This window comes from Tenrec ecaudatus, unplaced genomic scaffold (genome assembly GCF_050624435.1).
Source record: "Tenrec ecaudatus isolate mTenEca1 unplaced genomic scaffold, mTenEca1.hap1 Scaffold_669, whole genome shotgun sequence".
In the NCBI taxonomy this organism is placed as follows: Eukaryota; Metazoa; Chordata; class Mammalia; order Afrosoricida; family Tenrecidae; genus Tenrec; species Tenrec ecaudatus.
The window spans coordinates 174,836-200,091 of NW_027459558.1; the positions used below are offsets into that span (position 1 = coordinate 174,836).

A 25,256-nucleotide genomic window follows, 5' to 3' on the forward strand; every position below is an offset into this window, starting at 1 on the left:
AGGACTTCAAGCGTTCATCCTAGATCCTTACATACTTTTTACAAACAAACTGACATCATGTTTGGTAAAGTAGAGGGCCGGTGGAAAGAGGAAGGTCCTCAAGGAGATGCACTGACTCAGTGGCTGCAACATTGGGTACAAACCAAGGCGAAATGGTGAGCACGGTCCAGGACAGGGCAGTGTTTCATTGTATGTGAATCGGGTCGCTATTGGTTGGCACTGATTTGATGGCACCTAATAGAAACAACACATTCATTTTATTTATACTTTTATGAAGATTTTAGCCTTGTGTTTTATACACTTAAAATTGCAGCTTTTACTCTCCTTTTCAAAACTTTGTACAAATGCATATGCACTACAGATACTGAACATTAACATTTATATTGAAAATATCCTTCTCCCCTGGGATATCAAATATCTAAAATCATATGAAAGATGACATTTTGTAAGTTGGTGACTTAAAAGAAATCTGTAAATACTGCTCCTGGTCACGTGTTTGAAAACTTACAGTAAGATCGAATGTGTTGAAAGACCTCTTTTCGGTCAATGGTAATCGTGCTTTAGCTCTCCTCTACCTTCTAAGTCTGTCTTGAGAAAGACACAACTTCACCTTGGCTGAACAAAGAGAGTGTGGGTCCTGCAAGCTATGGCCTTCAGACATTCTTTTAACTCAGACCTGAAGCCAAGCCTGAGACCACCTTTCAGCTGGTGTGTGAACAATAACACATGGGTGAAACTAACATGCCCCTCAGAAAAATCAAGTATATACACCTGAACAGATAGTATTTATCTAAAAGCAAAATCAAGCAGAATTGTTTCCAGTAAACTAACAGAAAGGGGGCAAACCATGGCTAATGAAAACAGGAAAACCAAGGCAGGAATGTGTGAAGTGCTGACACCTTGTGAGAATTGTAACCCCGGGCCAGGGAACTCCCCATGCATGCATTGCTGGATTAGAAATGAATTTGCTCTGGAAACTTTCATGTAAATCATAATAAATATTTTAAAGACAAAAAATGGTGGCATCACTTGCTTTCCTCAATATGATTCCATTTGTAAGCAATCTCCAATAGCCACCATCTGTTTGTTGGCTCAAGGCCTCCACCTGTGATTTTTAAAAACATTTAAGAACACTAACCATTTAAATATAAAAATTGCCTGTTAATACTTTGTGCTAACAGAACAAAATTATAGTTTTTCTTCCTATACTAAAAGCTATACTTAGTTATTTCTACAGCCCATATTTATGACCCATTAAATATCATTTATTCTATACATTCTTGTTATGTACTTACGGTAAGTAGTGAGTATTTAGTGCATGCTGTATAGAGCAGGTATAGTATACATTTCCATGAATCATAAAATATGATAAAGGATTCAAAGACAAATATATGGTGCTAACTGTGTTAAATGCTACGAGGGAGTGAGAGGAGGTAACTTTATCGGGTATTTAGAAGATCTTTCTTCAGAAAATGGATGATACACAAAGTTCTGAGGGATATAAAAGGGCTGAGGGGAGATCATCAGGAAGAGGAAAGAGCTTGTGCAAAAGGTAAGAAAAATTGAGCATGTCAAAGGAAGCAAGCTAAGGTGCTTGAGAAAAGTTGGAAGGACAAAAGACAAGGTCGGAGAGGTACGGGTAGGAGCCCGTCATGGGGTATCCAAATAGACTTTGTGGAGAAAATTGGATTTTATCCTAAGTATAGTGGGGTGTTCTTAAAGGGTTTTAAACTGGGATGTTCTCTATCTTTCTGCAAATATTGCAGTGGCCTTGAAAGAATCAGCCTACCATTACGGTAACTGGCTAATAAAATTAGAAGGGAATTTAAGTATCTGGTAAAAGAGGATGAAAGGTTGGATATGGCATAATTAGGTATGCAGAGGCAGGGACATATTCAAAATGTATTTTGAAGGTACAATTAGCGGGGACTTGGCGTACATTGGACGAAGAGTGAGGTGTGGGAGCAGAGGGAGAGAACAGAGTCAAGGACGCCTCTGCGGTTTCCTGTCTGAGGGCCTGGGACCAACCGGGAAGGACTGTACCGGTTGGGGGTTCCGAGAAGAGGGAGGGCCACCTCAGATCCAAATGGAGCAGCTGCCAAGGCAGGCAGAGTACCAAGTGTGCAGTGTCGCCAGTGCCTGGAGAGAAACACGTTTCAACAACAAGAAAGCGAGCAGCAAGGTTAAATGTAAGATACATGTGGAGTAGGGGAAAAATGGAAACGTATTCTTTTGGAAGACTGCAATTTTATTAGGTTGAGTGGAATGGGTATAAGCGCATACTTTTTAAAAATTGCAAAAGAAGGATATTAGAAAAGTGAAGTAATTTGCTATAAAGGATATAAGGACTCACAGAAAGCTTTTGTTTTATTGACTACTTCAATATGGGAGCCCGTTGTACTAACAAGAAAAGGAATTTGGTAGTGCTCAAGAAGAGAAAACTGGCATCTCGGTCCTTGCGGTGGTGAAGGGACTAATTTTTATAGTAGAAAGATGCTTTCAATAAACTTGAAAATCTGGTAGTGGGGAGATGAGGGAGCTCCTTTCTAATTGTGCTTTTTTTCAGTGTTGTTTGAGCAAGGGTCTGTAGTGGAAAGCTGAGGATGAGAGGTGAAATGTGAGCATGTAGGTCTGAGAATAAAGAGGCACACCTACTAACTACTGATTGCCTCTTTGAGCTGGGTGATTATGAACGTATCATAGACTGAATCTGCTTAATTACAGGATTTTCTCCAGTGACGTTCAGCTGCACGAGTGCGGGTTTAGAGAAGAAAAATACTTGAATTCATCTGGAATTGTTTTTTTGCCAAGCTAGTATAATTGAAGAACAGAACTGAAAAGTTGAGGTGGCTATTTGCCAAGAATTGATTAAGATGAACTATGAAATCTAAGGAAAAAGAAGACAGAAAGTATCTCACACACATTAACAATACGAACACAAATAATAAACTAGTATAGTGTGTATGATTTTAGCACTGAAGAAAAGAAATTGCCTCTGAGAATATAAGAAATTTAATGTCCTTATAGAAGTGTCCTTAAGCCCATAAATGTAAAAATGTTCAAGGAAACCTTACCAATCTAGAACATGTGGGGCGGAACCTTCTGGTCTCGATTACATTGCTAGGCAGTCGTAGGTCCTGATGTCATGGAATGTGTAGGTATTGGAGAGAAGTGGAGATAGTGCGTATTTTTAAGTGTTACCTGTACGTCTTTCCAAACCTCTCCTCTTGAGGTCAGTGTCTGTACATAGAGGTATGGCGAGAATGAATGTCGTATGCCCATTTTCTGGGCTAGCTGCTAGCAAACCTGGCATCTCAGTAAATGGCTGCATAACTACATGTGCTAGGCCTTACAACTTCAGGAAATCTCTTAAACTCAGAGGGGAATTAGTTTTTTTCAGGTATAAAGTTTCGACTTCAACTTTTTCCTCCGTGCTTTTTGTGTTTAATTTGTTGTTATTTTAATAGTTTTACTGGGGGCTCTTAACAACTCTTATCACAATCCACACATGCATCCATTGTGTCAAGCACATTAGTACATAAGTTACCTTCATCATTTTCAAAACATTATCTTTCTACTTGAGCCCTTGGTAACAGCTCATTTTCCTCCCTCCCTCTCCCACGCGCCCTACCTCATGAACCTTTGATAATTTGTCATTTTTTTTCAGGTCTTACACCAATCTCCTTTCACCTGCTTTTCTGTTTGTTGTCTGTCCCCCTGGGAGAGGGTTATATGTTGACCATTGTGATCGGTTCCCCCTTTCTCCCCCACCTTCCCCTTGCCTTCCTGGTATCACTACTCTCATTATTGGTCCTGAGGGGGTTAGCTGTCCTGATTTCCCTGTGTTGCAAGCTCCTATCTGTACCAATGTACATGCTCTGGTCTAGCCAGATTTGTAAGGTAGAATTGGGGTCATAATAGTGGGGAGTGGGGGTCACGGAGGAAGCATTAAAGAACTAGAGAAAAAGTATGTGCACACTGACTGGCTCATCTCTTCCTCGTGACCCTTCTGTGAGGGGAAGTCCAATTTTCTACAGACGGGCTTTGGGTCTCAACTCTGCCCTTCCCCTCATTGACATTGATGTGATTTTTTTTTATCCAAGCATTTTTCTCCTTTAGGTTAATTCGTATAATTTCCTTTCATTGGCCCTCTGGAACATTTTGACTTCTCTTGGAAGTAAAGTTGAACAGAGAGAGGTTCAACCCAGATAGTATTTTTTTGAGCTTGCTCATAAAGTTTCTAATGTATCCTGATCTTTTTTGCATCATGTATATTTTTCTAAAGATTTATACTGTTTTCTGAGCACATGCTTGTAAGGTATACATTAATATTATCAGATGACTGGTAAGGGCCAAATTCCTTACCCAGTTCTTCTGAGTGTGTTGTCATTGAGTTGAATTTGACTCGTAGTGAGTCTTTGTGAAACTGACAAACAAACAAACACCACACTGCTTAGTCCTGAGATAAACTCACAATTGTTATATTTGTGCCACCATATATATTTATCTTACCAAGGATTTCCTTGCTGTGCACATCCAATATCTCTCAATTAAAATGCATTTTCGTTTCCTGTAGTCTCCTGCACTGGGTGCTGAGCAAGAGTAGGGTGGGGGCGGTGATGGTCATAGACGTGACTTAACGTCAGTGCCCTCTTGTTTCCTAGGAAATAGTGCATTTTGCCAGCCAAGACCAAATATGTCTGTTTGGTAAGCTTGTAGTGGTCTAAGTCCTTTACCAGGGCATTCAGCAAAGGCAGTTCCCAAACTTCAGTTTTACCAATAGATACATTTTATGTCTGAGTAATATTTCACTCTCGCAGTGAAAGTGAGAAGTAGGGCTATTTTAGTACTCCAGAGCACCCCAACAGACTATTACTTTCACACTATTTCACTTACAGGTGTAGGACCCTGTCAGGTTGTTCTGGAACACAGTACACATCCCAAAATAGAAATAACTGCCTTTCTGCTGGTGTGCCTGCATGTTGGAGTCTGATCTATAATTAATACATAAAATACATATAAAAACAAACCTGGTATAAGAATGTTTCGCTGTCTTTAATTAAAAATCAAATGAATAGACAACTAAAAATCTTCATGGACTTACAGTTTATTTTGAGTGAAAATCGTCTGCCATACTGAGTAGCTTATCATGAAAGTATGAGTTTTAAAATACTCATTAAGTAGAATGATGAAATTTTTAAACGTGCAAAATTGCATTTTGCTCCTGGAGAAATATCTGGATCCTCCTATAGCCAATCAAACTACTTAGGGAGATAACTTTTGGCATAAACACACATTAAAAAAAACCCACAGAATCAGAATGACATATCAACAATAAAGTACTTTTCAGCGATTGTTCTGCATATTTAAATAGCTTTGTTCTTAAATGGCACCTTGCTGTTTTATGGTGGCTGGAAACCTCCAGATCTTGACAAGTGAGTAAGGGTTCCAAGAGATCAAATGTTCTTCTGGGAAGCTTGACCACAGTTGAATGGTAAATAGGGACAATTAATACCTGTGCCTCTGTTTCCTCCTCTGTTCTTCTCTCTGATAATGAAAATGTGAACTTTACTGCTTTTATTTTGTTTTATGCTTTGTCACTGCTTTGATGCTCATTTTACATAATCTCATAATCTCTAACTAGTCTTCTCATATTACCTAAAATAGCATCTGGTCTATACTCCAGCTTTGTGGTATTTTACTTTGTCATCTGTCACTGTGTGAGTCTCCTTGCTGCTTTCGTTCAAGGTCAGGGATTGTAGAGACATCCTCTGAATGCTGGCACAGGCCAGCATTCCAATAGATTTTATCCCACTCTCGGTGACATTGCTGTGACCTGGCAGTTTGTAATCTGTGGTGGTGGTGTTCATGGACCCCTTCAGGTTACCACACTCTCACAGTGCACACACTGGCACAGATTGGAGTCCGGAGCTCGTGGTCCTTCCTCTGCTTATGGACCCCGGCTGTGGAAGCTTTTGTAAAGACAAGAAAGTAGCTTATTATAATTATGCACTGTCGTCGCTGTCGCTTTATGTGCACCTCCGTCTAAGAGCTTCTGCACAGGCTGCATCCCTTTCAGTTTCTGTGTGTGTACAGGTTTGTGTGTGTGGACTTTAACCTTCTGGTCTGCCTCTTTTGAAAACTTTCCCCGATACTTATTATGCGGAGCCCTGGTGGTGGAGGGGTTCTGTGTTGGCTGTGACTCACAGAGTTACAGTCTCAGAGACTCACAGGGGCAGGTCCCCCGTGCTACTGGGTTACTGTGAGGAGTCATCCACTCGTTGACAGTGAGTCCATTTTATAACACACACAAAAGCTGGTGGGTTATTAGGGAAATTTAGCCATATCTTTGTTTTGTTTGTTCAGCTTACGGCACCTTTTAGTATTCTATCAGTTAGGGTTTGGAGTTGCAAGCCACAGAAGCAAATTCCAGCTGTATTATCCAGAACAAATTTAGTGCAGGGTTCAAAGGTAGCGCATTGGGTCAAAAGAAAGTCTAAATAGCTGGGCTTTGGAAATAGAGTAGTAACTAAAGGGTTCTGTGAAATACAGAGAGGCAGCCAGAGTCGAGCTACAGAACTCTCAGATCCAGTTGCTGACATGGCCCCCACCCAGCTCCTGTCACCAAGACAGGACATACATTTCAATGATCTTCCTTCCCTTCTTTGCTCTACTCCACGGGCATTCACAGACCTCGAAGGGAGCATGGGGTTGTCTGAGGACAGGGGGCACGCCCATCCTCTCTTACCAGAGAGAGTGGCAAGTGTGCCTGTAGTATTGTGTCCCTCTCCTTGCTCTCTTATAAAAGTCCGTATTGAATTATTGCCCCCATCGAAAAGTGCTGTTTAAATGTCAGAAAGCCAAACACTGACATATTTTGGTATCAATTGTTCAAGGCACATTTTATCGTGATAGAAAGAAATAATGTTTTAAACCTGTTTCAACCTTCCTGCCATACAGTCAGGAAAAAAAAATCAATGCCTGAATTTATTTATCATTTCTCAAACTAGTCGTGCAAGTAGATGACATCCTCATAGCAGAGTCACTGCGTGCAACATGGGGCCTGGTCTCACTGTAGAAAGCATTGTTCGTGGTGTGCTCATGAGCGAGTCTTCCCTTTTACTCATGAACTGAATTCTGACTTTGTTCAACGTCTCACCTTCACCTACTCTAGGCAGCCATATCCTGCTAAGGACTGGATTCTGCCTTTTGCAAGATCCAAATGGTACTGCTTAGTGCATCAGAAGCATGTTTTAGCTAGGTTGGTTAAATTATATACTAAATAATCCTAATATGTATAATTCATGACATCATAAAATTCTGATAAAGGAGAAATTTGAGGTATTGGCTGCAGGATCTGAAGCAAAGGTCTCTTGAGTCTTTAACATCTGATGGAAGGAACAATTCTGTCTCTGCCGACTGTGATATCTGAATCTTGTGCTTGGGCCTCAGCTGCTAAGAGCCCAAACTGGAGGAAAGATTCCACTAAGGGGGCTCAGTGAAGTGCTCCGGAGGGAGGGGCTGCACCTCTACTGTAATCTTCCTTTTCTTAGAGGACGGGACACGTTTTTATCACTTTGAAAGTCATCCTGGGGAAAAAAATAAAGAAAAGTCATCATAGGGTAAATTTTCGTTTTACTTTCAGCTAAACACATCTAAAGTACGTCATGCATCTTTCGTTTTTATTGAATGGTCCCTCTGTAACCTGAGGGATAGACTACTCATGCAGCTAATCTGCTGCCCTAACACGCGGAAAGACTCATTAATAAGAGAGTAAGCATTCCATAACTATTTGCATGTAAACCTTGAAAGATAATAGGCCTTTACTTCCTCAGCTCAACATTTTACTTTCCCTCTGGCCTTTCTTAGTCCCACTGGCTTTTATATATGAAACGTTATGAACTGTACTACTTGTTAGCCAAAAGTGGAAAACCAAAAATGGTATTATATTCAATCATTCAAAATCTTTTGATATGGAACTGCATATGTATTAATGTAAATTATATATAACAAATAAACACTGAGAAAAATGAGTTTGAGTATTTGAGCGAATCTGGTGTGAATAGTAAGGAGCACTGTTGGTGTGTGAGCTGCTAATCTCAAGGTCAGTTGTTCAAACCCAACAGCCACAGAAGAAAGCTGAGCCTGTGCATGCCTGTCCAGATGTGGTTGGGAAAGCCTATACAGAGTTGCTATGAGTCAGAATGAACTCAGTGGCACTGGGTTTGGTTTTCTTGCTTTTATCAGTGTAATAAATCTTTTACTTCATTGCAAATTAGTAATAGAAAAGCATATTGACTAAGGAACCTCAGAAAACACACGCAGATTGAGCATTTATTGCGTACTATATTGGGAACACAGTTTGGTTAAACAGTGATAAGCCAAAACAACCAGGTCCTTACCTTACACAATAGAGCCCTGGTGGTATATTAGATCACTTATTGAACTGCTAAGTGCAAGGTCAATAGTTCAAAAGTACCAGCTGCTCTATATGATTTCTGCTCCTGTAAAGATTTATAACTTTAGACACCCAAAGGGGGCAATTCTACTTTGTGGTATACATCATAATCATTTGGATACCAGTACCATTTTGTTTTTGACCTTATGGCGAGAGGCGCTAGTCCTGCAGTGGGGAAGTGTTCTGTGCTAACCAAAAGCAAAGTAGTTTTAACCAAACATGGCAGATCTCTGTAAAACAAAAGAAGCAAAATTCTAGGAAATGCTACCGGAAGTGTGACTCCCTCCTACAGGACGACCATGCAGTGGAAACAGCTGGATGCCAATGGTTTGGGTGGGATTTACTTAGGGAGTTTTTAGATTATGTGGGCAGTTAAATTAATGAGCAGGCAATTGAAACACAGAGTAATATGTCTTCTGATAGGGTACAAGGTACTTGGCTCAGAATTAGAAAGGAGGCAGAAGTGGGCAAAGATTCTCAGGGAAAATGCATTAAAATTGAGACTTGACTATTAAAGTGAATTTGCACAGTAAAGGAGAAAGGTAAAGTTTGAGTGGAGAACTAGGAAATAGAGAAAATATTGTATTAGGCATCTTCAAATAAAGTAGCTAATCTGAGACTGGGCAACAAGTGCTAAGAGGCTTGAGGAAGTACAGCGGGGCTAGTCCATGAGGGAGCTCAAGGTGTAGTGTTTTCTGAGCACACCGTATTGGCTGGCTAGCACAGTGGTGTGTGGTAGGGTTGAAAGAGAGAAGAAGCAGTGGCAGGCGCTGTGTCCAGGTGAGAAGCTGTAATGTGTAGCGTGGCACCTTAGAGGAAGATTCAGGATATCAGAGCAGTAATGTGACGGGAAGGACAGGAAGGCGTGAAAGATGACTCTTTGGTTCATATTCATCATTGGGGAAAAGCCCTCAAGAAGAGACAGTTTGGGGGAGGAGAGTGAGTTTAGCTTTCTTTGAATATGACCCTTAATTATCTTTGGGGAATCTAGTGGATATTGGGCTGTAGACATATGTATGGGGTTTGGATATGGACCAGGGTCTGTGATTTCAAATTTCCTGATATCTTAAATGATTATATTACCTATCCCAATGTTATGTGAATTAAGTGAAGGAATATAAAGCAATTCAGTGTTAAGAGAGGCAAATGACATTATAGTTTTTTATGTGAAACATTCCTTAATTATTAGTGATGCTACCCTTTGGTTGGTTACGTAATTCAGTTTCCTATTCAGTAGCCTGAGCTTATTAAGAAGATTATTGTAGCTAATATCACCTCAATCACTATTGGTGGTGTAGTAGTTACGTGTGGCACTATGATCCACATGGCTGGCAGTTCAAACCCACCAGCAGGTACATGGGAGGAAGACAGGGCTATCTACTCCCGCAAACAGTTACAGTTCAGAAACCCTCGGAGGGTCACTATGAGTCAGCATTGACTTGATGGCAGAGAGGTTTGGGTTATATAATATTGAACCTTCCTTTTAACTACATTTTAAAGTAGTTCACTTCACTTTTAACTACTATGCATGTTGGCTTTCCCATAGGTAGATATATCAGAATATGCTTTCGGTTAATCCCTTTTTAACTTGTAATCAGTTTATATTGCTAGATAGGTCTCATAAGTATATTCAACTAATCATCTTCATTATTTTCAACTTCTTTCATTTCTGAAATATCTAGTATAGACAGCCCATCACTGTTCTTACAGTGGATGTCAAAGCATTATACTTTATACATTTATATTGTAATGTCATATCTAATGTTGGATTTTCATATATGTGTCTATATTTATTAATAAATTTCTTATCCAATCATTGTCATATTCATTTACTGGTAGGTTAGAATAGAACTTAAAGTCGTTCGATGTAAACATGCACCAACCATTGGAATTGCTTTGGCTCTGTAATTTTTGGTCCAAGACTTTCACAGCTTCAGTCACAGGGACCTACTCAAATTGCATCTTGTTATTTACATTTTTTTCTCAACGACCTTTTGCCCATCACTGTTCCTCCATTCCCACGAAACCTTCCTGGTCTATACTAAGTGCATTATACAATTCATGGAAATAAAAGAATAAATAGATGATATGGTTTTTAATAGGCATGATCCTCACATTTTCTTTGTAATTCTCCAAAGACTAAGAATATATTTCCATATGTATATCGTTGTTGTATAAGAGAAAGGCTGGGATAACTAAAGAATATGTGTTTGGGGAGGAAAGACAGTTGAAATCTGAAGAATTCCAATGCCATGAATATTGAAGCTGATGGGATTCCAACAAAAACATACCATTTCTATCCTGAATATCCAGCCTGGCATATGAAGACCCCCTTCTTAATCCTGACTGATTGCCATTTCAGCTTGTTAGAAACAAATTGGAGCCTTATACAGAATTGGGAGAGTAAAAAAGACATTGAGCTAATGATCAAAATCAAGCTAAGATCCAACCGATCTCATGGTAGACTGACTGTAGATATTCTGATCCACCCCAAGGGGAAACCTGTATTCCTGCATCGGTCCTTTCCAGATCCGTCGGTGTCCCTTTGCTGCCTCTCTTTTATTATCCCAATACCTCTGCATAAACAGAACTCAACAATAATAGTTCTCATTTAAATAGATGTTTCACATACATTTATAAGTTTCAATGTCCATTGTTTTTCAGTGTATTCAAGAGATCCCCCAAGATACACACACAAACAAATTAAAAGCAAAATTTCTAATAATTTTAACACCTAATCAGAAAATGATTTAAATCCTAGTCCCAGGGTTCAAATAGAGAGTGCTTCATATAGCTCTCCTACCCAAAGCTAAACTCCAGGTTCAGATTAGTTCTTTGGAGATCTAAATTCGCAGTAAAGTTGTCCAGAGCATCTTGATGAGAAATCTGTCATTGCTAAGTCAGTGTGGATGTTGCTTCTCCAGGCGTCTGATTAAGTGGGAGGTGCCATCTGAACATGTGAGTTGCCCACAAAAGCTCAATCTGTCACAGGTGCTACAATTTGTATTTCAGAAAATCTGCTTCTACAACTTTAATTATCTCCAAAGCATCCCACTTTACATAAAGTTCTCAATGGAGTCAGCATTTTCCCCCCAGTTTCAGAACTGGCATGTAAATTAAGCATTTGCCTGTTACCTCCAAGTTCTAGGGCTGAAAGGATCTCAAATGAGACACTTTGCTTAACATCATCTATGTTCTTCTCCTTCTCCCACTTCGACATCGGAAAACGAAGTGCCCAGTCGTCATAACTGAGGACGCATTCACCGCGATGCATCCATGCCTCCCAGAGAGGAGGAAGGCTTAAATTAGAAAGAGAGTGTGTAGGTTTAACTAATAGTTGGGAATTCCTAAATTAAAAAAATATTAGACCAGGATAAAATTTCTTTTTAATAATACTTTTTCATCAAGTCAATGAAAAGCAATGTTTATCTCTGTGATAATAGGCACCTTCGCACTAGAAAGCCTGTGACAACAGTCCTCTTTGGGCAAAGTGATACCTCTTACCTGTTTGACTAACAGAAGGCCATTGGGACTCATTTACACTGGCTACGTAGACAAAAATCAGCCAGTCCCACTTGACCAAATCTTTCTTAGTTAGGCCTTCTGATAAGGGTCACACAAAACCACACATTGCTTTCATTTTATACTCTTCCATGGAATCTGAACTCGAAAGACATCCACCGCAGTAAAGATTTGTTATTGTCAGAGTTGTTCTTATCCCATGAAATATTTTTTTAGATTCCAGTCTAAAATCCTGATGGGCAAGGTTTCCCAAAATATTACACTGGGGAGGTAATTTAATTCAAAAAGCCAAGGTTGACATGATAAATGAAGGGATGTTTTTTGACCCCCCCAAATCTATAAATGATTCAACTCTCAAAAATAATTTTTAAAGATTAAAGTTATTTGATACTTAATTAGAAAATATGCTATGCTTAAGTTTTTTTGAATAGTTTAATTCTTATAAACCTTTATGAGTATTTCTCTTTGTATCAATATAAGCACAGCAAATAGAATTGTTTATTTGATTTGAGAAATGATTATATTAACTGGTAATTGCTTAGCAGTTAAATTGTAATTCAAATCTTATTTTCTTTGTAGGGTTATTTAACCATTCATAAGTATGGCAACGCAGCCAGAAATGATCTCTGGAATGCCTTCTCAGAGGTAAAGTATAGGAAGAAAAAGAACCCAAACCATTGGTAACTTTTATTGACGCTGACAGTATGTTTTCATTTTGAGCTTTTATTTCCTTTGTCGCGTATTATTTATAAATGTATAGTAATGAGCTATATAAAATGTACTAAAAATACAATGGGATTTAAATGTACTTAATGTTATTGATGCCTTTCATACTTTAAAAAGATAATAATTATGGAATACAATTTTAATATATTTGGGAAGTGAGTCATGCTAAAGTGAGAAATACTGCAAGTTTTTAAGGAAATATGTTTTCTTGTGTGCATGACAAATATTTAAATATACCAACTAGACACACTGGGGATATTTAATGATGCTGCATGTATTTACTTTACCAGTAAAATGTATTTTATTCTCCATTATGTAAAAAAAATTAATGCTAATGAAACTTCCATATATATATGCATGAAGCCTAACTTAAGGTGAGAAAATTAATTTTAGTAACACATTATATTAGCTTCACTGATCTTGAAATGTTTCATATTTAGGTAAATATTAAAGGTAAAAGTGAAAATGATTTAATATAATTATATGTATAATTCATGCTTATAAAGCTCATTTATCCAATTTGGGTTCTAAAGGCTTTGAAGAGGAATGGAAAATATGTAAATATACAAGAAGTCATGGATCAGTGGACGCTCCAGAAGGGCTATCCTGTTATCACCATCTTGGGAAATGCAACAGCCGAAAAGAGGGTAACCATTACCCAGCAACGCTTCATTTATAAGTGCTAAGACCAAAACCTTTGAACATCGAAACAGCAGGTACCACTGACTCTCTTTTAATTTAACATGAATATAGGAACTTTTCTTTTTGCCATTCACCTTTTAATTTTAATATTTTAAGATAATTTTGACAACATAATTCTGAAATATAAGTTAAGACTCTTTTTATTTCTTTATTTCCATATGGTATTTTTGATTCCTTTCACTGCCGATACCTTACATATTTTAACCCCTGATTGATGAGCACACTTATGGTATTTCATTGAAGACTATTTTAAATTATTCTAATCATTTTAAATGTGAGATATGATATTTTACTTTTTGTTATAATATTTTTTAATCATCTTTAAGAAAGTTAAGGTGTGTTGTGAATTGAATGGGATCAATCTAGAAAACCAAATCAAAAGTATTTAGATAATAAATATTATCCTAGTTAACAAAACTCAAAAACTAAATAAATACCTTAAGGTGATCTTAAGTAGAAGTGGCAATATGAAAATATATTCTCTTTCCCTCAAATGTGGTGTTTAAAACTATAGAAAACACACCTGAATTTTGATTTGCTATAAATTTAACATTGGGGAACCCATTTAATTACTTAAAATTCAGAATATAAACATTCTATCCAATTTTTCTAGTTTATTTTTACTACTTTGTTTCAGTAAAGACTGAGTCAATGTAAGAAAGTACACTTCAAATCAGGCAGTTTTTAAATTTATATATAGAATGCCCTGGTAAGGGATTGGAGGGGTGAAGGGAGGGCAAGTATAGAGATCAAAAGTAATAAGTAAATAGAAGTGCTCATATTAGTTTACTCATGCTGTGTCCTATCACCTTGGGAAATTAGGATGCTGGACTTCATCATCCATTATTATGTAGGATTGGTGGGGAATATTTTAAACTTACATGAATGAATAGCATCTCCAAGTTAGCTTGATGTGAATAAAAGTGTTAGGGAGATTCATGAACATTTTCTGGTGGCTGATATTGGAACTCCATTTAAGAAAACATGAAGTCTTCACTGTTGTATTGAGATAAATACTGGTACAGCAGCTATACTATACAATACGATACGATACTATAGTATACGATACGATACTATAGGTGTAGGAAGGAGCTGGGCTCCACAGCAGTTAGAATGGAAAGATTGGCCCTGGGTTCTCACCCAGCCATGCTGCCGGGGACAGACTTGCAGGTCTGCTGCCATACAGATGAAAACCCAATTCTGCGCCATCAGGTTGATGGCGACTCCTAGCCCCCCTAAACACAGGGTTGAACTAGCCTGGGAGTTTCTGAGACTGTAGCTGGGGCTGGGAGTAGGACCCCCTTCTTTCTCCAGCGGAAGAGCTGGAGGCTTCAAACTGCTGACTTTGCAGTTTGCTCTACTCTCGTCAAGATGGGGGCACATGGAGGTTAAAGGCTCAAGTAGAGAGAGGCCTTCACCAGGTATGAGGAGTTGCCTTTTGCAATTAAACTGCTCGAACACGCAGAATAACACTCCTCCCTTCACCCTGTCGGGATCTGCCTGTCACTGCTTCGTCCCCTTCTCTGGGTCCCCACAGCTGTCAAAGGCTGCCCTGATCACCCACCGTCTGGCCCCAGGCGAAACACGCTTCGGCATGGACCACGAAGTACACAAAAACGACTTGACTGTGGCGAAGCCAGATTGGGGCCATGCCTTTGAGAATGAACAGTCTGACACAGGCCTCCCCGATGCAGAAAAACAGAAAGGACACCCAGATGACAGAACAAATATTGAACAAAAATACTCTGCCAGCCCATAACCTGCATCAGAGGTGTCAGCCAGGAGCCTGGCTCTTCACGGGGGAAAGTCTCTCAGCATGAGTAAGCAGTTTTAGCACAGAGCGCTTAGCTTCTGCTGGCATTATAAAACCACCTGGATGGTTCTGAATCTGAGAAATTGGTATATAAAAATGTTGAGGAAAATTAAAATCCCCTTGGTGGCGTAGTGTTAAAGTGCTCAGCCGCCAGCAAAGATGGCATGTCGAAGCTGCCAGCCACTCCCTGGCAGAAAGGGGGAGCAGTGTGCTCCCATTAAGACAGCAGACCGGGACAACCCTAAGGCAGTTGTACCCCGACCTGTTGGAGGACCATGCGTCAGAATCCATTTAATGGCAAACAGAGCAAAAAATATATATACATGACATTCTATTATTTAAAATAATTTTCCTAGTAGGACAGAATCCATCTCTAGATGAGAATTTACTATTCCCCACTTAGATTATTGCTTAATTTATATTAATGTTAAGTTAAAGCTTGAAAATCAAGTCTGTGTGCTCCTTGTACAAGCCTTCCGAGGTCTCTAGAAGAGACATTGCTGACGTGCTAAAATAAATGTTTCCCACGGCTCTCGACTTTTCAGCTACTGACTTGGATCGTTCATTGGAGGGGCAACTGGGAACTCACAGACAATATTTGAGATTAAAGGGTTTTATTTAAGGAAGTTTACAGGTTACATACAATCAAGGTGAAAAATACATAGGACATGGTTGTCCTGTCAGGAGAAGTCACCAAGTTCTCTTCCAGGTGATAACAAAGACCCAGCAAGCATGGCACTCCTGTGTAAGGTTCAGCCCAAAGCACTTAGCTCCAGCTCTGTGCATCAGCAAACCCAGTTAAGTGGCCAAAGGCCCCCCACTCTACAGGCCAGCCGTAGGTCCCAAAGCACCCAGCTTTACTGATCATGACTTTCGCTTTGCCATGACTGTTCTGTGGGACAATTATCATTACCTCTTACCTGGAACATTTTAAATGTGTAATGTAATTATTTTTCCATATGTAATAAATGTACATCCTAGCTGTTAAGTAGAGGAAGAATGAATCTTTGCTATTTCTAACAATTGCATATATTTAGTAATGTGTTTAAGTGCATAAAATCCTTGGTAGGACTTTGGTACACAGGAAGTTGTGAATTTTCGTAGTTTGTTTTTCCTTCATTTCATTATAAATTTAATACATTTCACTGTTAACTAATACCACCTGAAGCATGGGGCACCTCCTGGGAGTCTTGGGCGACAGGGCATTCTGTGTGTCCGCACACTCACCCTTTCCTTATGGGCCCCGCCTGCAGCAGTCTCCGGAGGGTTTCCCTGTGTGCATCAATGCTTCGTGAATGTTAGTAGCAACTCCTGGGTGTGATTTTTCTCATTCCACTTTTTAAAATGTACCAATTCTTTTCCATGTTAGTACAATCAGAATTCTTAAGAACTACTGAAGAAAGGGATATATTTTTTGAAAATTTTCTATTGTTACTTAAAATATGATATCCATATGATCAGTTAAACAGAAACAACAAGAACATAATCTAACTACACACATTAATTTTTTCTAATCACTTTTTAAAATATTACATACTACTAGAGTCTTAGACTTATTTAGAGGGTCTTTAGATGTTTTTAGTCGTATATATTGTTTGCTTTTTAATTAATATCTGTTTGGCTTCACAATTTAGATTGTCAATTCAATGTGGAAGATATACACCTATAAAGTCTTGTTCATAAAGTTAGTCTATGTCTTACAGAGAAATTGATTTGGTCTTTCATTTTACTTATACTCCACCCAGTTCCTTTCGGTCTAATTACAGAGAGTAATTAATTGAATGTCTCCAATATCTATTGTTTGCAAGTACACACAAAAAATAAACTTGTGTTTTAAATTGAAAATTAGATCCAGCATTTAGATTAGATCCAGGTACTATTGCCTCTTAACTTATTTTTCCAATTAACCAAAATAGATTAATTATCTTTGGTGAGGGATGCTGTTTAAAAAATAATAAAATAATCTGGCTGTGATGTTCCCACGGTGTGTCCATTGTCATATATTTATCACATGTTTTTCATTGCATGCGTCGAGGCCTCTCTTAAGGAACATAAATTGTTTTGTTCACTAACTTCTATCCAAAGAACCAGGTTAGGCAACAATAAATTGGTTCTTTCATGATGGATTATGTGGAGTCAATTACAGTGTAACAGGGTACCTTCACATGGTTGGCACTCAGAAATGTTTCTCTGATTAAGTTCAGCTTATCATTTAAAATTCAGAATGTCAAGGATGGCCTTTTGACTTTTGACTTTGGGGATAGCAGTTGTTATGACATAATGAATTTTCCTCTTTTCCATCTGACATATTACTCTTGATGAATTCCCATGTATTAATTGTGAGTGTGAGAAATGAACTCTGTGACACGTAAAACAATTATGTGTCGAGGGACCGATTCAGCACTGCTCTTCCCAAATCTCCAGAAAGACGCCCATTTTATGATCAGTCACTCGGCGTCTCCACTGGTTCTCAGTTCTTCAGTCGCTCTCCAGTTATGAAGCTGACACAGTATAGCTTCTTATATCACAAACAAAATATATGACTTTAATACTCATTGCTCGCTTGTTGTGAAGTCTTGCCAATGACACAATGATAAAAGCAAACTAAAACAACAAGACAGGCCCACGTCAGCAAGTCCATTCTGACTCGTCATGACCCTGCATAGGGTTACTGACCCTGTAAACGTGTACAGTTGCTGATTGCCCCACTTTCCTCCCGTGGGACAGTTCTTAGCTTTGAACTTCCAGCTGTTTAGCAATAGCACAATGATTAGTTGAAGGAATCAGGTTATATTTCAAGAAAATAAAATATAATGCTTGAACGCAATGTAAAATCATCTATCATTAACTGGTTAGCCTTTCAGATTAAATAGATACTTTATGTAAACATATAGGCCTTGATTTTTATTACTATAAAAGGCAAACCTTATCAAATGTTTCTCTTTTATAACTCTGACCCACATTTGAACATTAAGTATCGGTGGTGCTTGGCCAATCCATTTGGAAATTTCATTTAAATCAGCAGGACATTAGGTGTGCCCTGTCGGGTGCATTGTGTTTATATGGATTTTAGGGGGATCTTGTCAGTCTTGTTTTATTCTCTTTGCCTGAATCACCTTATGTGTGCCATATTAACCTTATGGAAATATAATAAAATATCTCTCTGAACAGTTATAAAATAAATAAGGAGAAATTGGTGAAATGTGAATACATAAAATCACTAGTGTTTAATATTAAAACAATAGAAATGAATTATTTTAAGATTCAAATCAATATATACTGTAGTATTTAGCCACTTTTAACTCCTAATGCAAACATTTTGGGTTTTTTTGGCAAAGTATATTATTAGGAGATCTCTTCTACATTGACAGAAAACTTCTGAGTGCACAGTCTTCTTGGTGAGATAGAAACAATGAATTAGAATCTACTTTGATGTCTGAGTGCTTTTTTTATTGTTGTTTTTGGTAGCTTCCCTAAAAAGCATTAATAAAAATCCCTCTGAAGATGCATGTTTTTCAAATGAACACCAATTTGTATTTTTAAAGCTACTCTTCTATTTTGCAGCTACCTGTGGCAGATTCCATTAACCATTGTGGTAGGAAATAGAAGCCATGTGTCTTCAGAAGCAATTATTTGGGTGTCTAACAAATCAGGTAAGATATATATTCTCCCCTGTGGACAATTGGTTTCAGATAATTGTTCAGCAACTTAACCTCTGGTTTCTGGGGTTATAAAAATGTGCATAAAGACAAACTAGAAAGAGAAGATGGAAGAATGATAATCACCTCTACAAGATAAGAAAGCATAAGAGGATCTCTTCGGTATAATTTCTGACTCATCCACTTTCACCCTGCCTATATAATTCTTGTTTATTCGTTCCTTTCATGGTGAAGAGAAAACATTTAAATGCTTTTGTAGATCTCATCGTAGCTGTTTTAAACTGTATAATTTCATAATCACACATTTAATTAAAATGTAAGCAGAACTCCCATTAGAGCAGTGTCTCACAAACTGAAACTGAGGCAACAGTTTTAATCCCATTCCACTGTCTTTCTTTGCATTTTCAGACTATCTCTTTTAGAGACCAGAGAAGCAATATCCTTCATGGGATTAGATAATTATAATTATTGGATTTGAAGGGAGAGGATTAGAGTTGTCCTCAAAGTGCACCCTTTGGGGGTCAAACCTCAAGGTGCAGGGAGAAGAGCCAGTTCATTGTCTTTCTACCCACAGACCCAGTGCTATCAAATAGATTCCAACTCCCAGCAGTCCTCGGACACGGGAGCACTGCCCCGTAGGGTGTCCCAGGCTGTACCTGCACGCACAGGACACCGGTGTCCTCTTTCACCCCCAGAGGAGCTGTGAGACTGAACCAGGGACGCTTAGTTAGCAGCTGTTGCTCTTTGACCCCAGCACCACCAGGGCTCCTTATTGTCTGTGTAAATGGCGCCAAACAGGAGAGGGGCCTATTTGCAATCACTCACAGAAGAGTACTTGAGTCCCTTCTAAGTCCTTCATGGACAGCAGGGTCCACATGAGGGTTCCTTTTGCTCCGCTTCCCAGCGAGTTGGAGAAAAGGCGATGATCATCTTCTATTAACACTTCAGTGGCACTAAGAAGGTCACATTTTTCTACCTTTTTCCCCTTGCTGCTTTCACCAATGCTGTTAGTGTATTTTAATTCTTTATGCTATAAACATCATTTTGAGCATATATCTTTTGTTTTAAGTAAATAAACAAATGTTTGTTTCATTTCATACATGGCACAGTTAAGTACTCAAAATAGGTGCATGGCTACATATAGGCAAAATGTACTGAATCCAGAATGTAATCTGACTATCAGAAACATAAACACTTGTAATTCCCAGGGGTGAAGGTTACTCATAATTTCGTGTTAATGTAATTTTAATATGAAACTGCATATTATAAAGAGTTACAATTCCATTCACGTTTATTGTATATAAGACATTCACATGTAATGTGGTGGTACATTGAAATGCTGACTGTAACATTTATTGGTTTCTTCTCCTTTAAAATAACTCATTACAATTTGTTCTTTTAATTGCTTTGAGTTAGCGTTTATTTCGTGATTCTGAATTCACACTTACTATCTTATTTTCCTTTATAATTCTCTTTTATCCCCATGAAGCACCTTTACTTGAATACATAATATGTTATTACATGGTGAATGAAACTAGGGAGTTGTAATTGTCCAACGATTTGAATTATGCCATCCCTCCATACATTTCTTAGAAACATGAGACATAATAATCTTCAGAAATAAACTACGACATATCCCTTTGAAATGTAGAGTGGAAATGAGAAAGTTAAAGAAATGTAGAAGTACTTACTGATTATATATTTGAATCAGCCTAAACACTCAGCTTAGAAGGTGAGGGCTATAGGGAGTCTGTTCTTACTGGAAACCTGCTGGAGAAGGTATTTCCTCTTTATCCTTTACTTTCTCCTTTTTGGGAAGACCATAAGCCTTCCCTTGACCAATACAGGTTGTACTTGAGAGATTGCTTCATCTTGAGTTATTAATCAGGATAATGACAGTCCATTCTTTCAACATGTTTGCCTTAAATATCACCAATGTTAATATGAAGAACTGCTATGAACAACTGCACAGGTATACGCTTTAAAACTCTAGGGGATGCTATTTATGAAGGGGGTATTGTGAGTGGCACATCCCCACCCCACAGTCAGGCACTGCACACATATCAGAGTGTAAGGTGTCCTTTTGTTTCAATCCCAGCAGTGTTCTCTATTTGACACGAACATGGTAACACTTAATACTTAAGGTTGCTCAATACCGTCAAGTGTTTACTCAATAGCAAGTAAGTTTTCCACATGTCACTTGAAGGCCTTATAAATGCTTTATAAATGCACAAATTGGGGTGACCGATTCCCAGTGAAGCTAAAAATAAAAGTCATCTTTCTAGTTTGCCTTTTTCAGTGTCATTTTACCTATGCACCGTCTTCTCTTGAAGTCCTGAACTTCGATGAGGCCTAGTAAAAACCTGACACCACACTATAATTAGATAAAAAGAAAAGATTGGTTAACCTCAACTTCTTTTATATGTTATCTCCTATTTTATTCAAAACAAACAACTAATGTACATGAAAAGTATCTGCATTAAGCCAGGGAGAAAAACGCATTGGTCAATTGTTATAAACACATGTAAAAAAATGCCAAATTTTAATGACAACAACCAGATCAATGTTTTGTAATTTTTCATGGTCAGTAAAGATTTTATTTCACATATATTCACACAAGGCCATAGTTAATTATAAAGTTTAAATTTGATTATCATCATCATATTTTCTTGAGAGTTAAATTTTTGAAGCCCTTTGGATAAATATATAATTATTTCTAAAGATGACATAAAACGCTACCTAAAGTATTAAGTCAATTTTTAAGTTATTAGAAACAACCAAAATTTTTTCTCTCTTTCATTTTCACTGAGAAAATACCAACAATCTAGGCATTATAAATGTAATAGCTTGCATATTTACTGGATATTTGCTTACCCAAGAGTGGAAGGCAATACATTCAGTTACATTTTAGGAAAGAACACAGTCAGAATAGAGTAGACACTGGCTCTGAAAGGTCAGTAAACACTAAACTAGTGCTGAAGTGCTCTCACCTTTGCCTTCAGCATTGGCTTACTTGAGACTCAGAAGCCCTTAGAAGCAATATGATTTTAATCCCCATCTTCTAAATGAGTTTATTACAATTTGATGGTAACTTGGGTCAAGTCCGTTGGCAAATTAGGTAAAGAGCTAGGTCTAGGGCTGTGATTTTCTTCTGTTATTTTTAATACTTCTCTCATGAGCACACCCTTATTTACCGTGGATAAAATTGTAAAGTTTTGTTAGGCTGTCTGGGCGATCTCTTAGTTATGTAACACTTTGTCATTGGGTGTATGCCAGTGACTCTTAAAGAGCTACAGAACATTATCTCATTTAATTCTCTTACAAGTTTAGGGACGAAGTCCACCTAAGTTATCACAGAGTTTATTGTGTATTTCCAGTTTTGTTATCCTGGTTGACATTTCTTCTCATCTGCAGCCAGCCAAGTTTGTAAAGAATATATCACCTTCTTCTTTTGGTCCTGGGGTGTGTGTGTTGGGTGTGTGTGTTGGGTGTGTGTGTTGGGTGTGTGTGTTGGGTGTGTGTTGGGTGTGTGGTGGTGGTAAATGAATGATAAGAACTAAAATATTTTAAAGTATTAACTGCTCTGTGTTTTGATATGGCCTAAGACTTGTGTCATTTTGGGAACATTCCAAATAGAAATTTTAATTATTATTACCGACCCTCAAAATATAGCTTCCATAATTTTTTATGGTTCTCATCATGCACTGTACATCACGAGGCCATGGAAAAAGAACACTTTAAAATTCATTGCTTGCCATTAGTTAATTTGAAGAATATTTTAGGGATATAATTAACTAGAACTGAAAAGGTATTTAAGAATGTATTACTATATCTTGCCAGGGATTATTTCTCTACAGATTTCACTTATACCAGAGACATAAAAATATTCACGAACAGTAATAACCTTCAGGTTTTAGTTATCAGTTTAATAATGGCAAACTTAAAAGCAGGAGATGGTTGCCTTTTATTTCCTTTCCTTCTTTTTTACTGACCAGACTACATAAAAGGGGTAAGAATTGCTTTTATCATTTATACATACATATTATTTTAATTTGAGTATAGATTTAAATTTTTGAATAAAATTGATTTAAAAACAAGAGCCAATTATATCACATGAGATTTATATAAAAGATGAGCATGAAATAACTTTTAAATTATATTTAATAATTATAAATCATGACAATTTGAAACCTGTAAAACCCTAAATTATATGATCAGATATGAGGCTTGAATTTTAAATATTATCACCTATAAAGTGACTACTTAAGGAGTGGGGAGATCCAATTTATTCTGTGAATTCAGACATGATTTTAATATTTTATAAGGAATAGATCATTGTGAACTTACAGATGCATGAAAATAAAGTCAAAGTTGATCAACAGAAACAGTATCCTTAATGTTTCAATTTTATTTTTTATACTTGCCACATTTTCTTGTTAACTATATCTCTTGTCATCATTGCATCCATAAAATGGGGATGATATTCTAAAGCTTCTTTATAGCAATTGTGTGGATAAACATTGAAGTTTTGAAGAAAAGGAGATTATAAAGTCTCATAGGTAGAGAAAATCATTCATACTCTAAAATAGAACTTGATAGACTTTTCCTTCTGCATACCACTATTAAACTAGAGATCAATTGTCAGCCTAAGAGAATGTATACCATTTCTTTTCCATTGAATTGTAGCATTGAAAGGGACCTTATAGGCCATTGTTTGTCCATCAGGTTATAGGTAAAGTGGTTTTAAAAAAGGAATATGCTATCGAAGTTTAAAAATTTATGTATATAGATGTATAGTCGGGCATGACTTTCTTGCCCCTATTCTAGTTTATTTTAACTGTCATATTTCTCCTTTCAAATTAAAAAGAGAGAAGGAATGTGAAAATGTGTATTTTATGATAGTAAAAGCACTATACCACGTTGTGTCAGGAGCATAGACCAGACTAGAAAGAAGCCTAGATGGTGGAAGACCTCAGATGGACTATTTTCAGCTGTGTTGGACAATTGAATTACAACTGTCTGAACATCGTTTGCACGGGTACTACATATAAATGTGGCCAAAGTACAGTGCTTTGAAACATTAAATATTAGATTTTTTTCAATAGTTTGGGATTATATTTTAGTGGACTGTAATAGGTGCCTCTTCATCTTGCTGGCATGTTTGGACTAAATCTTCCACTTTATTCCAGTTTTGAGCAATTAATGACCACTTTTGTCCACGATACCTTTTGTGGTAGTAGAATTATTTTCTGATGGACTCTATGTAAAGAGATTCCATTCAAAAACTATATGTTTGAATGCGTCCTTGGGGAAATAATAGGAAAACCTGATTTGGAGTCTGAGATGTAAAAACATTGACAATGGACTGAAGCTGACTCCAATGGGCTGCACATGGTCTCTGTGATACATTTTCTGGTGTGAGCTATCATGGAAATGATTTATTTTTCCCTTGGGCATGAGACACTGTTTTAGCATAAGCTCTGCTGAATCCTGGAGGCTTTGTAGATAGAGAACATGAACACATGCTATAGTAAACGGTGGCATAGCAAGCTAAGCATTTGGACTGCAAGCTGGTTCAAACTAGCCAGCTGTTCCTTCAGAGAAAGATGAGGCTAGCTGACCTCATAACCAGGAGCAGCAGTTCCGTTCTTCCCGATAGGGTCACTGTGAGTTAGAACTGACTCCATGGCAGTGGTTTTATACATGTATACGTGTACACTTACATATATTTCCTTACATTTATGCACAAAGATTAAAAATATTTTATTTAAAGAGTATGCAGGTTCTAGGACACACAAGGTCTGAAAGCATCCACAATGAAGTACAAAATCATTGGAATTGTGACCTATGGTTTGTAAATAAATAAGGAAACAATTGAAAATGAATAGCATTCTCCATATGTACCATATTTGAAGGAGTTAAATGTGTAAGAAGTTATAAGATTGTTTTTACCAGCTCGCTTTCTTTAATTGAATTACCTGGCTAATATAATCAAGTTACTATTTTCCAAGGTGATTCCAATAAGCAGAATTTATTATCTTTGTTTTTAATTATGTGTAGAAATATTAGAGTCTTAAGTAAATGCAGTTTCTTTTTCCGGCGTTATTGATGATGCTGCATCATCTGTTATTTATAGTATTTCCAAGAAAGCACAAGGAAGAGGCAAGGAACACCCATGACTCTGAAATAAATGAGCTCGATTGTTTTAATAACTTTCTTACTGAACGCGTTAAGAGAATGTAGTTCTCAAAACTTTTCCCTTCATTCTAATCATACTATATGCATATATAGTCTATGTCACACAGACACAAGTACATGTTAGGTCACATGTATGTTGAAAAAACAATTATGTGTAGGGGATAGGGATTTTATCAGG

At 37.6% G+C, this 25,256-nt stretch overlaps 1 protein-coding gene across 2 annotated transcripts in view; it reads left to right on the forward strand.

Annotated features, from left to right (window-relative positions):
* The window catches only part of LOC142436795 (thyrotropin-releasing hormone-degrading ectoenzyme-like), a 170,115-nt gene that overhangs the window by 144,312 nt on the left and 547 nt on the right, over positions 1-25,256 (forward strand). For both annotated transcript variants that reach the window (XM_075540239.1, XM_075540238.1), the window contains 3 exons: positions 12,560-12,625; positions 13,240-13,422; positions 18,786-18,874. In XM_075540239.1, coding sequence (XP_075396354.1) covers positions 12,560-12,625; positions 13,240-13,392 — 219 coding nt within the window. In that variant the 3' untranslated portion in view covers positions 13,393-13,422; positions 18,786-18,874. The remainder of the gene's footprint in view (positions 1-12,559; positions 12,626-13,239; positions 13,423-18,785; positions 18,875-25,256) is intronic.